This window comes from Pagrus major, chromosome 8 (genome assembly GCF_040436345.1).
Source record: "Pagrus major chromosome 8, Pma_NU_1.0".
NCBI classification, from domain to species: Eukaryota; Metazoa; Chordata; class Actinopteri; order Spariformes; family Sparidae; genus Pagrus; species Pagrus major.
This window is the reverse complement of record NC_133222.1, coordinates 30,806,649-30,823,960: the sequence shown is the minus strand read 5'-3', so window position 1 is coordinate 30,823,960 and position 17,312 is coordinate 30,806,649. Positions and strand designations below refer to the sequence as shown.

General features: G+C 38.9%; 1 protein-coding gene and 1 long non-coding RNA gene across 5 annotated transcripts in view; both read right to left on the bottom strand.

Annotated features, from left to right (window-relative positions):
• bicd1a (bicaudal D homolog 1a) overlaps positions 1-6,481 on the bottom strand; it is a 34,217-nt gene extending 27,736 nt beyond the window's left edge. For all 4 annotated transcript variants that reach the window (XM_073472281.1, XM_073472282.1, XM_073472284.1 and 1 more), the window contains exon 1: positions 6,266-6,481. In XM_073472281.1, coding sequence (XP_073328382.1) covers positions 6,266-6,481 — 216 coding nt within the window. The remainder of the gene's footprint in view (positions 1-6,265) is intronic.
• A 5,398-nt stretch (positions 6,482-11,879) lies between these two features.
• On the bottom strand, positions 11,880-13,448 carry LOC141000642 (uncharacterized). Its single transcript, XR_012179561.1, has 4 exons — positions 13,307-13,448; positions 13,145-13,195; positions 12,889-13,037; positions 11,880-11,978 (listed from the first exon to the last, which is right to left on the bottom strand). It is a non-coding gene; the product is annotated as an uncharacterized lncRNA (long non-coding RNA).
• Positions 13,449-17,312: the final 3,864 nt, after the last annotated feature.

Below are 17,312 nucleotides of genomic sequence, written 5' to 3'. Positions count from 1 at the left end.
AAAGGAGCAGTTTCGAATTTTGGGAAAAGGCTTTTTAGAGTCACATTTTTACACTACAATTAGCACGTGTTGACTTACATGGCAAGAGGAAAAGTTGAGGACTTTAACAAAATGTGGTTGTCTTTCCTAACCTTCATAAATAATTTGAATGTGCAACCTAGGGCTGGACAAGATCTGTTGCCACCACCTTCATGATCTTGGAATGGCCCAATAAGGGTTACACGGCTGGAGTATTGGTACTGTAAGAGGATTGATATTCACTGGAATATGTACAGATTAAATATGTAAGGCACATTTTGATACTATTATCAGAACTTTGTTAACCGTAGATCTTGTTGTGGGTGGGAAGAGGGTGGGTTAGAGGGGTTCCTGTTTTTGTATTTGTATGTTATACTGTTGTTGTTATGTGTATGAATGTTTGTTAATTAAAATGGAAAATCAATAAAGAAATTGTGAAAAAAAAAACAATTAGCACGTGTATGCAGGATTTTTTAAACATGTGTAAACCTGCTAAATATAGCCGACTGACTCCTTTTCCTTTGCCAGTAAACATGTTTGAATATCTGTTATTTTGTTTAGTTTTGGGAAAACAGGGAACAGTAGAAAGCAGCAGATAATATACCTCATCAGACTGTGTCCAGGAAACATTAAAACTTATTTTAAAAAAAGTTTAAACAACATTAGAAATTAGACCTATCAGTTTTTTCCGGAGCTGATGATGGAAATAGCTGAGGAGTGAGACATCTCTCCTCCTTATCATCTCTGTTGAGAGTTGCACATGTGCAGTACTGATCAGGCAGCTGGCAAATAGACCAATGACAGTGTTACGGTGGTTACTTTTTTGTATCCTTTACTTCAGTCTCTCTTTCAAACTCAGTGCCAACTAAACAGTGTACGAGTGCTGCTTGAACAGAGACGGATGGCAACGTATAAACGAGCCGGCCTCCTTAACTTTAAACTGCATCCTAGCATCACGCTAGGAAAGGGGCAAAATGGCGTGTCCTCTTGGGTGTTGTGTTTCATCACTGCTGATCAGAGCTGGGGCTGATAAATACTTGTGACTACTGCAGGGTCATTTGATACATGAGACATAAGGCGAGAGGCAGCAGGGGTTAGCTTAGCTTAGCATAAAGACTTGAAGCAGGGGAAAACAGCTAGCCTGGCTCTGTCTAAAGGTAAACAAATCCACCCACCAGAGCCTGTAGAGCTCATAACAACATTTTCTGTCATCTATGTTGTGTGCAGGACTCCAGGAAGTCACTACTCCCCGACAAGAAGCAGTCTGCATGCTAAACTAAGCTAAGCTAAGCTAACTGACTGCTGGCTCTGACTTCAAACTTAGCTACAGACATGAGAGTGGTATCAGACTTCTACACAAGATGAATACTAATCAGAATAACAGTAAATCCATAAAACCAAAAAATGTTTTATGTTTGCTGGAAGTTCAATGGCTGCAAGCGCTGTACGCCAAAAATATTAAACGTGTGCAAACACCACCAAGAACAGTGTAAAGGAGAGGGATGACTACACAGCTGCAAGATACATTAAGAGACAGTCTTCAAGATTCAGATTTCATGTGGGCCTGATGAATCATGACTGAATCTTTCTTTTAAGGTATTTCAAGTAACTCTGTGAAGAATCTGATGTAGATTTCTTCTGGCATCTTTCTCAGCCTGAAGCCTTTAGAGCAGAAGTGACCTGAGAAATGCGTGTTCTCAACTTATCATAAATGTCAATTCTTCTGCAGACTTTACAAGGGCTGAAAAGATGAGCTATGACAGTGGCTGAAATGACTAACTTATTTTTCACACTCTTCAGACGTGAGTTGCAGAGATGAATAGATTTTTTTGAATGGGAGACATGTGAGAGATTAACCTCCACATTAGTGAGTACAGGGCAGTTTTCAGAAAACAACCTAATGATTAAATTGAATAAAAAATGACTTTATGACTACAAGGCTGCTCCTCCAGTTCTCTTAATCTTATGCCTTATTGACAGTGCCATGAAAACATCACTGTAAACCACACAAACACTCTGCAGTGGTGGAATCTTCCTCCTTACTGCCTCCAATCTGAGGTTGATCTGCCCAGAGACAGCACTAACAAGCCAGAACCACGGGGGTAACGGTGTCTCCGTCACTGCTTCGGCAGCTATCCAGAGACATACAGTACATGCACACACAGGGATACAAGGAACGAGAGAGTGACGGGGCCGGCAGGCAGAGAGAAAAACGGGAGGGAGGGAGGTTGAGAGAAAGAGCTGGCTGAAGGGAAAATAATATAAGAGAGGGGAGGACACAGGAGAGAAGAAAACAGTTCTTGCTTTAAGAGCCAATACACGCTCTTAGCATTCTGTTTCTGCTTGAGCCCGCAGAGATGTAAGACTGCACTGTGCAAACAATGAGAGAAACAATGCACAATAGCAGCTTTGAATTTATTTGACAAAGAAAACAAGAAGCCTGCCTTTTGTCGAGAAATATAGGTAAATATTTTTTTCAATGAATTGAGAAGGAAACTAAGGAGGCCATGGTGAATTTTAGATTTGCACTGCTGCGCCTCCACATGAGCTGAAACAATTAGATGCTTATTCAATGAGTCAGCCAACAGAAAATGGTTTGGAAACTATTTGATTAATTGATTAATAGTTTGGGGCATTTTTCAAGCAAGATTGCCAAAAATTCTAATTTAAATGCTTTGTGTTTTTGACTGCTGGTCAACCAAAATAAACTCTTTGAAAATGTCGCCTGAGGTTCTGGGAAGTTGTTAGAGGAGAAAATAATTAGTAAATTAGTCAATAATGAAAATAATCGTTAAATGCAGCCCAAATTTCCCCTGGAGGGTGTTGGTCTGTTTGTTCCCATCATCATGGCCCTGTGTTTGGTCATTTAATCATGGCTAATATTAAATACAGCCACATACAAAGGCAAAGTTCAGTTTACAGAAAGATTAAATTAGTCCAGAACTACAGCAGCTGTGACACTAGTGTCCTGTGGGGTTTGTGCGTGTGTGTGTTTGTGTGTGTGTGTGAGAGAGACAGAGTGTAGTACAAGCAGTACTCTTCTCCACCAGCTGGGACTTGGACTGAGGGCAGACAACCAGTGCATGCGGACATATGTGTCACCACAGAATACATGCAAACACAGAAGGAACATGCATGCAAATCTGGCTAACGTGCACAAACACACCTGCACACACAATATCATATACTTGGAAAATATATGCTTCAGGCATGACACGATTATTTTTACATATGGGATACAGCACTCTGTTTTCTGTTGAGAGCATACGCTGACATTTAATGGAATTTCTTCTGTTTATTTTACAGATTTTCCCTGTATTTCTAAAATACGCACACGTATCCATAAAATCACAAAAACAAGAATGTGAATTGTGAATTGTCAGATAAAATGAGTGACAATTAAAATAAGTAATTGTTCTGTAGTTACAGTACTTTTACTGGAATTGTGTGGTTAGATTCGTTTGTTAATTGACACATCCTGTATAATCATTATGGAAGTTTTCACAACGTAAACCAATAACAGCACCCTTCTACAATTTTAAGTCTGATTATTTGTTTTATGACAGTATTCAACCATATTTAAGGGAAATTTCATTGTTTTCATGTAAATATAATTATTTAAACAGTAAAAGGCCAAAACATTCACGCAAAATTCAAACAAAAAATGTATTTTTATTACGAGAAATACTGTGTTTTTCCGAGATTTTTATACGTAAGATATAACTCAATATTCTGGTGAAACACTTTTTGAAAGCTTCTGAAAAATGAAATCCGACTGGGTGAAACAGAAGATACAATCTATTCTCAAATAAAAGAACAAAACAAGCTGGTCAGACTGTATAATAGATTTTTGGTCTATCATAAGAATAAATAACAGCTGTGAGCTCGGTCACTCGGTCCCAGAAGCAATTCCAGTTTCCATTTGCAGTTTGCCTGCCCTTTCATCGTGCACCTCTCCTGAGCACAGCGACAGTAGACGTGACTTTATTGTGGCGGCAGGTTTGCACTCTGCCATTCTGCCTCATATTCATAGAAGTGTGCGACAGACAGATATGAGCCAGGACGTGTTTTTTTTTGTGGAAGTAATATCACCTCCGGAAAATGTTCCCTCTCGCTGAGACAGAGAGACAAACAGACAGACAGACAGGCAGGTGGGGAAGCAGAGAATACAAAGGGTGTAGATGTTAACGGATGACAGATCACAGAAAACAGCACTTCTGCTGTAGTAGCACAGTTAAAGCTGACATTTTAGAGCACAAATCAAAGTTTTATTACGCAGGATTTTGCAAAAGCACCATATTGTATGTTAGGTGACGACACGATCAAGAAACTGTTATTGACTTAATAGCCTATCATCTTCGGCATCTATTTGGCCAACATCTCTCACTTTGACTGTTTTCCTTACGTCTACTCTCTCCATCTCATCCCCTCCCCTACACAGTCAAAGTTTTCTGTTTCTCCTCTCTGTCTCATCACATTTTCCGCCATCACCCGCCACATCATCCAATAATCCATAAGTGTGAGATATCAGCTGGACAGTGCTCTGCTGCCGGCTGTGTCAGGCCGTCTCCTCATTTTAACTTTGTGCTGTAATGTGCACAAAGATCATTGCGATTTCTGCATGCAAGTCAAAACAAAATATTCAACTAGTCAAGCAGCGGAAGAAAAGGGCAGTGGGAAGACAGTGGACGATGTAAACACATTATATAACCGTGCATGCATAGTGTAACGTGGTGGGTGCTGCCAGTCAGGCAGAGTATGTGATGTTATCATGTTTTTTTTCCTGACTATATATATAAGGGAGCCAGATGTACACTACACTAGCACTCAAAAAGTCGTGATATATTTATAGTGAAGAGAGGGCTCGAGAAGGGCACTTCATCATGTTTTATCTACCAAAGGGGCATCCAAAAGGGCACTTGCGCTGTATAAATAATAATAATAAATTAATAGCAACTAACTATTATTTTCACAATTTTTCGATAATCATTTGGTCAGTAAAACACCAGAAAGCAATGAAAAATACTCATCACAATATTCTAAATTGCAATGTAACATCCTTAAGTTGTCCTTTTTTGTTGTTTTTGTCAGGCCAACTGTCCAAAACCAGTAAATGTTGCATTCACTTTCATGTAAAACCAAGAAAATCAACAAATTCGTATATTGGAGTTAGGTTGTCAGAGGTGTACACACTTCAGTACACTTGCCGCTCTACTTTGTTTCATACTTCAAGCATTTTCCTGTGACTGGATGACTTTTAATTTAGAAGGGAACTGCCTGTTATGATTAGAGATGACACTGTTTCACTAATGAGGAGGCAAGTTTGCAGCGAAGGCCTGATATGCTAATGTCCCCTCTCTCTGTCAGTCACAGGCATTCACAAAAACACAGCCCTCAGCTCCTCCTCCTCTTGGCCCTCTGGTTCAAGAGCATCTCCATGAGCGACCTTGAGCTGTGAAGCTCTGTCAGCATCTGCTTCTTGTCGCTATATGCATGTATGCATTAATGACTATATGTATGAGCACAGCCAGCATTCATTATTCAGGCTGGAGCGGGAGCAGACAGCCCTTCTCTGCACTTTCTCCAGGTTATCAGCCCCAAACTTATATACTCCAATCTAACAACTTCACAGTAAGTCTTGATGTGTCTTTGCGCATATCTTGACATTAAGATCAAAGGACAACTGAGCCAGCACACAAACAGTAGTGGACACTCTGAAGATCCAATTACTGAGGGGTTTCTGAGAAAGAATACATATCTTGGCAAGGCAACAGAGCACCCAGGGTCCCAGCACAGTTGCTTGAGAGGGATGACTGTTGCTGTGCACACACAGGGAAGGAATCTTGAGACAGTGAAACACAATGGTGTGGGATGTTATTGAGTCCTGAGCTTGCAATATAATTAATGCATTGTCCAGCACTGTTCCCTGCACAGAAACAGCATAGATTACTGGATGAAACCTACAGCATTATGGGAATTATGCACCACATCCTCCCCAATTAAATTAAATTTAAGTGATATTAAACTATTCCTTAATTGCTGGGGACCCTGGAGACCACATAACGACCCCTGCTGGTTCCCACACACTCTGTCTGGACTCACACTGAGTGCACATTAACACAACAAACAAGACATCATCCACATTAACCTGCTGTGGACACCCTGCTGTCTGGACGCAGCTGATCACACCTGACCGCAGTGCGTTTGGCTCGTCAGAAAAACAAGCAGCGGAGGCAGCTCCTCTTACCTCCTGTAACTGCTCCAGCTCCTTCCTGAGAGTCTCCTGCTCGGTCTCCAGGTCTACATACTTCTGCTTCAGCGCCTGGTTCTCCTCCAGCACGACCAGACCGCACTCCGCAGCCCTGATCTTCTCCCGGTTCGCCTCGGCAAGTTCCTGGGTGAGTCGCTCCAGCTCGGCCCGGTACTGATCCACCGATTCCCCGCATCCTCCATCGGCGGCCATCGCCCCTCTCTGTGTGTCCCCCGGTCGCTCTGCGGTGCCCACTGTGTCTCCAGCGCTCGCTTTGGACAGAGGCGCGGAGGCGGGCGGAGGCTGAGAGATGCTCAATATCCGCCCCCCTGTCCTCTGCTGAGAGAGCCAGTGCAGGCAGTATGTGGAAATACACCAACCTAAACAAACACAGAGTATTTACATTTAGCTCAGAGGTGTTGTCAGCAGCACCCAGCAGCAGGTAAATCACCCCGAGGCGAGCAGAAAGGCTGTCAGAGAGAAACCCTGCGATATAAAATCAGGTCAGTGTTGCTTCCAGTGTGACACTCAGCAAAACACCATTTCTGCTTATTCATGGGTGAAAGGGCGCCACCTGTCTGCTGCTTTCAGGCATAGGGTCGAAGATTTCTCTCTATCTCCATGCCTCCAAGTCCTGGGTGTAACCTATCAAATCCTATATAATGTACACACACACTGTATCAGGAGAAATGGCCCTGCACGCTCTCATTACTCATATTTAACTCATTCTGAACAAGTATATGATGAAACTACTGTGTTGGATGAATAAATGAAGTTATTTATTGAAACCTGGTGCTCTGCTTGTCTCAGATTCTTGACCTGCCCTCCCTTCATCCATTCACCCTCCTTCCTCATCCCTTACTCCCTTACAGCTGTCATTTATATCAAATACCTCCTGACTATACGGTACATTAAACATATTGTTGTCACGGCCCTTGCTAGTGAAAACAACTCTCACTGGGTAAGGGAACGAAGGAATTGCTTTTACTTTGTATGTGCAGTTTTAACACAATAAAGTCTGCCAAGTCAGTTAAGTAATATAATAATAATATATAATTTTATGGACCAATATCACACATCACAAATTTGCCCAAAGGGGCATAAAAAACTCCCCACAAAAAACTCTTTTACAAGGAAAAGTCAGCATACAGGCCTCCAAGCTGTCACTGTATGTATTTATTGTCCACTTTCATACTTGCCATTTAAAAAATATTAAATCAGTAAAGAATAAGTTCAACTTCAACTTTGGATGTGCTCTATAATTTTCTCTCTTATAGACCACTTTCATTGCATTGTGATAGCAGGAGCAGTGCAGGTGTTCAGCAGGTGTTATTAATAACAGCAATGATGGCTTAATGGACTGCAGCTGTTCATGTTGTTAGTTACGCCTGTGTTCAAGACAAGATGTCTTGATTACCCACTGCACGGCTGTCTACTCTATAGCTGTTTTCATTTATTGTACTGAACAACAGAGAATTTCTGTTCACAATTATAAAAGAAAAACAGAAAGAAAATATGAACTCAAAATAAAAATGGCAGTGACATCAGTTCAATATTACCCCTGGCATGTGTTCCCTGGATTCATCTATATGACTTATGTACAGGTCAGTAATGCTTTTTAAAAGTTAACTGCATGGGATGTGATATAGTTTTGTGTTATCAACAGGCTGTTTTTGTAATTTGTAATATGTAGTTTTCATAAATTAAAGCAACATTATGTATCTGCACTGTTTAACTTCAGTGAGAGGGCAGGATCACAGCATTACATAAAACAAAACACAACATTGTTTTGACGTAAAGTTTTGTTTGTAGTTAGCACCTGCATTACATCTGACAAACTGTTACAGACCTGGGATTTGTATTTACCACGGTAAAGAAACTGTGTGGGGCGCCAAATCGCTGAACATTTCTAAATACTGTTGCTTTAAATTGAATCTCTTTGAGTTTATGAATTTAATCATATATTTCTTATATTCACAATTCAAGGATTGAGGGATTTACATTTGAAGTTTTTGATTCAAGATAAAAGTACACAAAGCAAACCAAACTGTGTGAATTTCAAACATCTTGTTCACTCAGTAGTGTTGACTGCTTCACTGTCATGCTTTAAATACAGGAGAGTCAGGGTGAGTACAAGACTACAAGACTTTGCTCTACAGTAACAGTGTGTGTGGATGGATTTATGGCACTTCTGACAAACTGTGCTTGATGTGTTACTGTATGAGTGAGCAATTATCACACATTGAGTGTCAAGTTATTATAACATCTTTGTTTTAGGCATATCCGGCAGTCAATTTGAGGGGGGATGTCATCCCCCTTGTTAACAAAATGACCAAAATGCATCCTCCTTGTTAACGTGCCATCCAAAATCTCTATTCCCTTGTAGCAGAAAGGGACAGAGGGGTTGTTCAGTTAAGTATATTAGCCTAGTCTGCCTGACTCACTGATCCTTTATCTGACTTAGGTTTGAATACATGGTCCCGACCATGGCTCTGAAAACAAAAGAACCAGAAGAGTCAGATTGCTCGTGGCAGGTGAATGAAACAAACCGGGTTCATTCCCTTCGTTAAAAATTAACAAATTGCCTACTGGTCATATCTGATGTGTCACGTCTTTGTCCTGAAGGCATTCTGTCCTGGACAATCACAATTAATATATGGTCTACCATTTTCATGTTATGAAAAACATTTTTTCTTTAAATGTCCTGAATGTCCGAAATGAAATTGTGAAATTTCAGAGGAGGAACGTCATGTCATGATACCAATTTATAATAGCAGAAAAAGCAAGACCTACGTTATGATGAAATTATGGTTACACAAGCGTGGCAGAGCGAGTATTTTGTGTGACTGCTTCCACCAATCTTTTTTTTTTTGTCCTCCTTAACCGGGAGCAAGATAAAGTTATCTAACAGCAAATAGATGCAATAAAAGAGGATAAGACCAGGGTGAAAAGTTTAACTGCACTCAGAGGCTTGTTAAATGTAATCAGTTATGGTATTGATAGTGAAGGCGGCCGTGTTATCTTTCTTATAATTGATGATTATTTGGAAAATGCCCTCTGTAACACTTTTTGGAAAAGGAGGGGATGGGAGCAGTTCATGTCATCGTCGGAGCCGTTTCGCAGAACAACATCACTGTTGCAAGAAGCAGGTTTCATGGTGAAAGGAGGCAACAGAGGCAGTTACATTATTACACTGAGGGTTGTGAAATACATTTACAGTAGTCTAACATGTAATACTGGTTAAACAAAATAAATAAAGATGGGTAAAGACAGCCGTACACACATTTCTTAAAGTTTAAGTCACAATTATTTGCATATTTTTACAGCAGCAATGTACAATAATTGTCCACACCTTTCCCCAATGGTGACATTCAACATGTTCTTTTAATGACCCGGCTGACCTGCCAGTAACCCCGACTTATGATACCAAATTAAGATAAGCACAGGCTGTCAGAGAGTCAAACAGATGAACAGTTTATGGCAGAGCCGTATCTTATCTCTGACAAGGAAGTGTGGTGTCATGAAAAAAATCAAACGGCACAATAACAGAGCGCAAACACAGCTCTCTACCAAGAAGTATGTCGCAGAACTGAGTGTCCTCAAACCTTGATCTGTAGAAATACATAATACATAAGTGCAGACTTATCACAAGATCTTTTATTACAAAGGAAGAGTTGAATGCATTCAGTACAGTAACCAGCCGATTTTGAATGTCAACTTTATTGGTAAAGGAAAAAAAAAGTTTAGTTGTTAAAAGGGCGCTATGTAGTTTTGGAGAAGAAATTCAAACTCAACATTTGAATATTTACAATATTAATGAGGTAATAATACAAAGTCAGAGATATTTTCTTCCATAACTGAATAAACAAGCTGTTCTCAGAGGAAAAAAGTTCCCACAACACTGTTTGAAGCTAAAGAGGTGGCAGGGTCTGCCACATATAAACAAAGTAAAACAGTATGAAACTGTGTTTTCCTTTAAGATCAGTGTGTTTACTCAGTTTAATCAGCCATGAAAACAAATAAAGTTTGTTTATTTAGTTTGTTAAGGCATAAAAATTATAATGTCTTCCCCAGAACTACACAGTTGTTACACCTCACACCTTTAACATGCAAACTTTATTTCCAGGTTGAAAAAACAACACATAGAACACATTACAAAAAATAATTTAAACAGTTATTACAGACTACAGTCTACAGAAACTCAATGTGATCCCTCATTTTTACCCTCGTTTGTAAGAATACTGAAGGTGCTTCTGTATCTGTCCGTCTGCAGAGAATCAAAATACAGAGTTGTGTGATCCAAATGTGTGTCGCTCAGCAAGGTGGGTGTTGATGCGGCTCTGAGGAACCGCCTGGATTGGAGCGGTTCAGGTAAACAGCATGGCAGCCAGCAAGCTGCCTGCAGCTGAGGCTTCTGTAAGAGCTGTGTAAGAGAGTGCAGATACTGATGAGAAGTTATCTCAGTTACTCAGTTAACCTATGATGACTGTACAGTCTGATCACCTTTAGATTACCTTTAGATTAGATACCTGCTTCAGCCAATTATCCATTATCAATTCATGTTATTGTATTTGTAATAAGGCTGATGATGCATCTTATTGCAACAGAAAATGTCACATATCTTACATTATTCTATTCATTATTTTATGTGTGCATATATGTACAACTGCTGGCATTATAATGACAATGAAAGTTGTTTTTCCAACAATTAGTTATTGCTGTAGTATATGGATAATATCTATATATATCTATATATACATATATATGTATATAGTCATTATTTTTGTGTTTACTTCAATGACACTGCATTTTATTGTACTAAACTGTTTAAACAGCTTTTTAAGTTGTCAGTTCTTTTCTCTTTTATTTGTAAATCACTTTGAGCTGCATTTTGTGTATGTAAGACGCTATAATGGTTTACAATGTTAACTGCAGATAGAGGCTGTTCGATTTTAGTTCTTTCAGTTTTAAGTGCCACATTTGATACTGTAGATCACATTATCCCCTTGAATTGCTATCCCCTTGAGTAGGCCTCAAAGGCACTGCTCTAAGCCTACAAGGCTTATATTGCTCCTTGTGGTATCCCTCACGGCTCTACTCTTGGCCCCCTTCTGTTTTTTATCTATATACTGCGTCTTGTCCAGGTGTTTCAAATCATTATGTATTTTACCATTTTTAATGCGGACGACACTCAGCTATACAGTACATGCTGTTAAAACCCATCAGATCCGAGCAGCTGAGCTAAACTCACAACCTGTTCCAAAGTTTCCAATGATAAGTCAGAGGTCATTCTTTTTTCAGCTCTCCAGATTTCACCAGCTCTCTTTGAGTTTATCTTGGCAGCCAATCCAAGCCTCCCTACACTGGCACCCCGTTAGTTTTAGAACTGATTTTAAAATTGTGTTACTTACTTTTAAGTAACTTTATCTTTTCTTTTGTAAAGCACTTATTGCACATAACTTTGTTAAGAACAGTGCTATATAAATAAAGTGTTTTTATTATAAATGTAATGGAGATGGACAATAAATATGGTGCATTGAAACAAATTATTCTCATATCATATGTGCTATTTACAAAATCTTAAGTCTTCTGTTACCTCATAATAAAGCAGGGGATGACAGGCAGACTGTACGTGCTGTTTAGTCACCACTTCTATTTCTTTCAGTGTCTCGGTCTTCCTCCATTTGGCTCTGCGGTTCTGGAACCAAATCTAAAGCACAGAGAAGACATGTGAAACAAGAAGTGAAATAAACTCTCAATGTAGTCATAAACACACGTGTAACAGAGTATTGAAAGGCCTGTTTTGTTATCATTTGCCTTTGAGGACAAATGCTCATACACACTAAAAATCAATGGGTTAAAAATTCACCCAGTTTGATCAATATAGCACTAACACAACATTGTTTTAACCAGTAAGTTTGACCAAGTGTTAGTGCTTTATGTTTTTTAAATCTTACAGTTATTTATTCAAACTACAATAGTTTAAGCTCAAGTTTGACCTTAAAAACTATCACAAATGTATTGTTAGCTGTACAAAACCATGTTTAAAGGGACATTCAAAATTGCAATATTAATAACCATCATTAACAAAGTGACATGTAACACATACAGCCATACTGCAGTTCATATTAAAGTTTGTGTAATTTAAAATTTGGTCAAATAAATCTCTGGTTTTGGGTAGTTCTGGGTAAAGTTTTATTGCATCAGTGTATTGACCCTAAATTGGGTCCATATTTGCCCAGTCATCTTGAGTGTGCACAACAATGACTCAATGCTTTTAGTGCACACTATTATGTGTCATTTATCATTTGGGACTGTCCAAAGACCATTACTATTGTTCCACTGATGATTATTTAGTATAATCAGTCTAACACTCAATAAACTGTTGGTTAGCCCAGTTTGACTTATTGACTCCTTTATATCAGCAATAAATCAGGTGCAAGAAAAAGGCTTTGTGCGGTCATGTCTGGAATTTTATCAGAGTGATGTCACAAATATTAATATTGCCTCATTTACAATGCTGAATATATATATAACATACATTAAAGACAGTAAAAGTCCAACAAATACACTTAAATGAGCAGTTAATTATGAGAAATGATGAGCTGCATGTGTCCTACCTGTATTCTGCCTTCAGTGAGGTGCAGGCGAGAGGCTAGCTGGTCTCTCGTCTTGACGTCTGGGTAGTGGCTCTGCTGGAAGACTTTCTCCAGCTCCTGCACCTGAAACGGTGTGAACGTGACCCTCGTTTGCCTCTTTTTCCTCTGATCTGCGGACAAATTATCGTCACTGAAATCCTCCTTGTCAGCATCATTTAAACATCCACTTAAACATGTGGCTGTCACAGTTCCTAATTAAAAAAACTGTTATACTCACTTAAGCAGTTTGTGGTGGCTTTTGGAGATTCTAGTCTGATTTGGGGAGATTCTGTTGGAAAAGAGAAAATTTGAACATGAACAGAGATATTTTTTGTAATCATTCTTTGATGATGAAAGCCCTTTTGGGACAGTTTATATAAAAGAGTAATAAAAAACATACCTGCAGACGAGAGCTGGTCAGATATTCTGGTGTTCTCTTTGATAACAGACCATTCACGATGAACTCTTCTCTCTTTTCTGACACATGTAGGCTCCCTCAGTATTTCTTCTATCGAATGGGACAATTTCTTGCATGGCTGAGATTCCCTTTCTTCATCCATACAGGACTCTTTCTCTGTATTTCCTCTATTCCACATTTCCAGCAGTTTAACCCCTGCCATCTGATCCTTTGTCATCAGATGACCCTATACAGTATAGACAAAATATATTTCTCTGCACCGCTGTCAGGATAAGAAGACTCTTCTTCCAGTCGCTGGTATATGTGTTGCACTCTCTTTTCTGCAAGGTGAGGAAGGTAAGGTTGCCTCCCTCTCCTGTCAGCCTCTGTTTGACCTGTATCACATGATCATTATTAGGGAGGAGCGTCTGGCAGTGTCTCAATATTTCTAGGAAAACTCTGCAATCAACATCCATTGATGTCAAAGTTTCCCCAAGTCACCTTTTCTTCATAGCATGCTCATTGTAAACGTGTAAATGTGTACCTCTGATGATATTATTATATGCTCTTATCACACACCATTTAATAGAACTGAGTTTGTCCAGTTTTATTGCCTTCAGTGTAACCAGCATAAAAACAAATACTTGCATTGCAGGGGCCGAGCTCAGACAAAGCCTCTGTGGTTATGTAGTGGGATCAACACCTGGATATTACTCAAAGATAAAACATATTTAAATCAAAGCTTCTCTGTCTTATCAACAGATTTACAGGACGACTAACCTTTATCACCTCGTCCTCAGAATGCCCTCTCAAACTTCAGTTCACCTTTCCACACATGATAATGGGAACACATACTGTCTTATGTGTCTGGTGTGTCTCCATCTGTTGGTGGTGGCTCATCATTGCATGCATTTTTTGATGATTAAGACCATAAGATTTTAACATCATGAGGTCTTCCGTGATATTAATAGACCTTTTTAATGGCAGACATTCTGTCATTTCATAGCAGGTGTATTTAATGATGTAACAATGGCTGCACTTCACTCAGAGGAGTTCCTGGTATTGCCTGCTCTGGCTCACTTGAATATCTTACTAGGAAACAGAAGATAGACCGTGTACAGCAGTGCTTCTCTTCTGGGTGCAGCCAGTAGAGGGCAAATAACAGTAGATAAAAAAAAAATCAAACAATCAATATTCCAGTACACACGATTGACACTATTTTATTAACAGTTACATTAAAAACAAGAGGGAGCGAAGAACATGTTAGCATGTAGCTTCATCAGATTCGCTCTTACCAGGACCCTTAACAGAAGTGAGACATTGTTAATATTTTAATCACACCAGTCGAGTCAAATCATCTGCTGTGAAAAGTCTCAACAACGTGGTTGGGTGTGCAAGTAGTAGTTGTAGTAGTTTCAACATGGTGACATCGCGATCAGCCTTAAAGGCAGCTGGACAAAGACCAGTGATGCCTTGATGCATTTATGGTCAAACAGTTCCAAACCCTTATCTAGCATGTTATGTATGGCAGCCTGTAAAGCCTTTACTGCATCACGTTTTCTGCACCTGAAGGACGCCCTTGAGGACACTTTATCATGTTTTATCTGGCATCTGAGGCACACGTTTCCCGTATTGCATTCAATATTCAAATGTTTTAATTAACATATGTTTTCTGTATTCTTCTCCCTTTGCATTTCCCAAGATTATGTATGAATGAATTAATGAATTAATACGTAAGTAAAAAAATGAATAAAAAAATGAATAAATAAAATGGTAAAACAATTGGGAATATAAAAAAATAGCTGAATTAGAACCAAAGTAAATAAAATACAGAAAAAATGAAACAGAAATGTAAATTTATGTCACTTTTTAAAAATTGCTTAATGCCTACATCTATATTTAGTATTATTCTTGGTGCATTTAATAGCATATTTACTTATTTATCAAGCCGTTTCTTTCTTTCTTTCTTTCTTTCTTTCTTTCTTTCTTTCTTTCTTTCTTTCTTTCTTTCTGGCAGTTTCAGTCCTCCGTACATATGTCCACATTTGCGAAGTTACAAAGATGATATAACTGAACATTAATGACAGATGGCAAATGCATGTCTAAATATAAGTTTCAATCTCTATTCAGCAGCAACAGATTTTGACTCTCTGATCAAATATGGTTTGCAACATGAAAGTGTACTCAGTTTTGGGTGGTGCTGTTTTCTACATCTCTGCACACACATGAGTCACAAAATGTGACCCACATGTGTCTGCCATGGTCTGTAAATAATCTAGTGTGCAGAGTGTGAGTGTTGTGAGTGGACTGAAAAAAATTTTGTGAATAAAAGTTTTGCTTTCTGTCACAGATGAGTGCGGAAAGAAAGGTTAAGGCACTCAAGGCTGTACTCTTATTACAATTAGAAAGATCACGAGATGCAGTGAGACTCTGGATCAAATGTTTTGACTCAGGCAGTTTGTATGAATGATATTACAGTCTCCCAGGTTGCCTCTTCCAGGGCTTTTCAGCATGCTACACCAAGGATAATGACTTCATTGTTTGTTTTTTACTTCAACCTCTTTTGTGCAGCTGTTTCCATGATACCATATTATTTATATCACTGTATTGTGCCTAGTTGAGCCTGTATGAACACAGAAGAGAACTGGATAGAAGATAATATTCAATGCTGAGTATCCACAGGAGAAGGATGCATACTCCTCCATTTGATTAATGAGAGACAACACTTTACCTCTAAGATCGCAACGATTCTTTATGCTGTCCAAATTTAGGTTCTGAGATATTTTGGTTATCATACATTAAAAACATCTAAGGTACACTTCTTATTAAAATAAAAAAGTTGATATTATTGTAATACTATAAAAGGTATTCAACATTTTTCATCTTTTATCACCAATATAATGACCAAACCCTAAAAAACAGATTTAATCCAATTCTCATACACAGGAGCAGAAATGTTTTTTATTTTTATTTTTTTTACATTTGACCCTAAAATGAAAACAATTCATTCTCTCCCTTTAATTTCTTCACGTGCAACACATTATTCTGTAAAAGGTTCCCTGTCTGCTCAGCGACTGATTGCAGACTACCCTTCACCCAATTTGATTAGGGAACGGTCTCAGAGACACACATTTAAAAAGTACACTGCCTGTGTGTCCTAATGTGATCATGTGCCTCTGACGAAAAAAAAAAAAAACCCTCACATGTGAACGACATGACCAGAAGAAAGAAAGATCTTTGGCTTTGCTTTGGTGATTGGACACACATTCACAAAGATCCATGTCAAGGTTGTCAGCGCTCTCAGCAAGCTTTAATGAGGAGATGACAACAATGTGTTAGCTGATTATCACTCCCAGTTCAACCACTGGCTGAAATACATCCATTTCTATGGCTCACATTTTACATTTTGATTCTGTCTTCATAAAGTCTTTTGAAAGAATACTGTTGCCAATCCCCAGGCCTTCACTACCTGACGTGCTGGATCCTTACCCTGTATACTGCACACAGTCACATGCACACGAAGCAGGAGACCTCATGATGTGCCAGCACTGCTTCTCTCTCGCTTTGCAAGTTTCATGTGAGCTCAATTTCCTTTATCTACTCTATTTGGGGGATTTTTTCAAGCTCCCATTTCGACTATATGACAAGTCAAGACAAAAGTTTCACTTTAACTACTGTAACTACTTTTTGAAATATGCTCAAACTGTTGGAGGAGAGCATTAAATAACCCTATGGTATATAAATACTAGGTGCCAGTCGGTTGCTGGTTGATCAACCAATTATCTCCACACTGAAGTATCTTGAATATTAGATGGTTTGCTGTAAAACTTTGTATAGACATTCATGTTCCCCAGTCAGTGAAACCTGTTGACATTTGTGATTTGTGGTTTTGAGTTAATTGCCTCAACAATGATTAAATTATCAGCCTGTAACTTCCTGAAAATGACTCATCCTGCACTCAGCACTCAATTTAACATCCATTAAATGCTCTCCTTATTCTTATCACGCT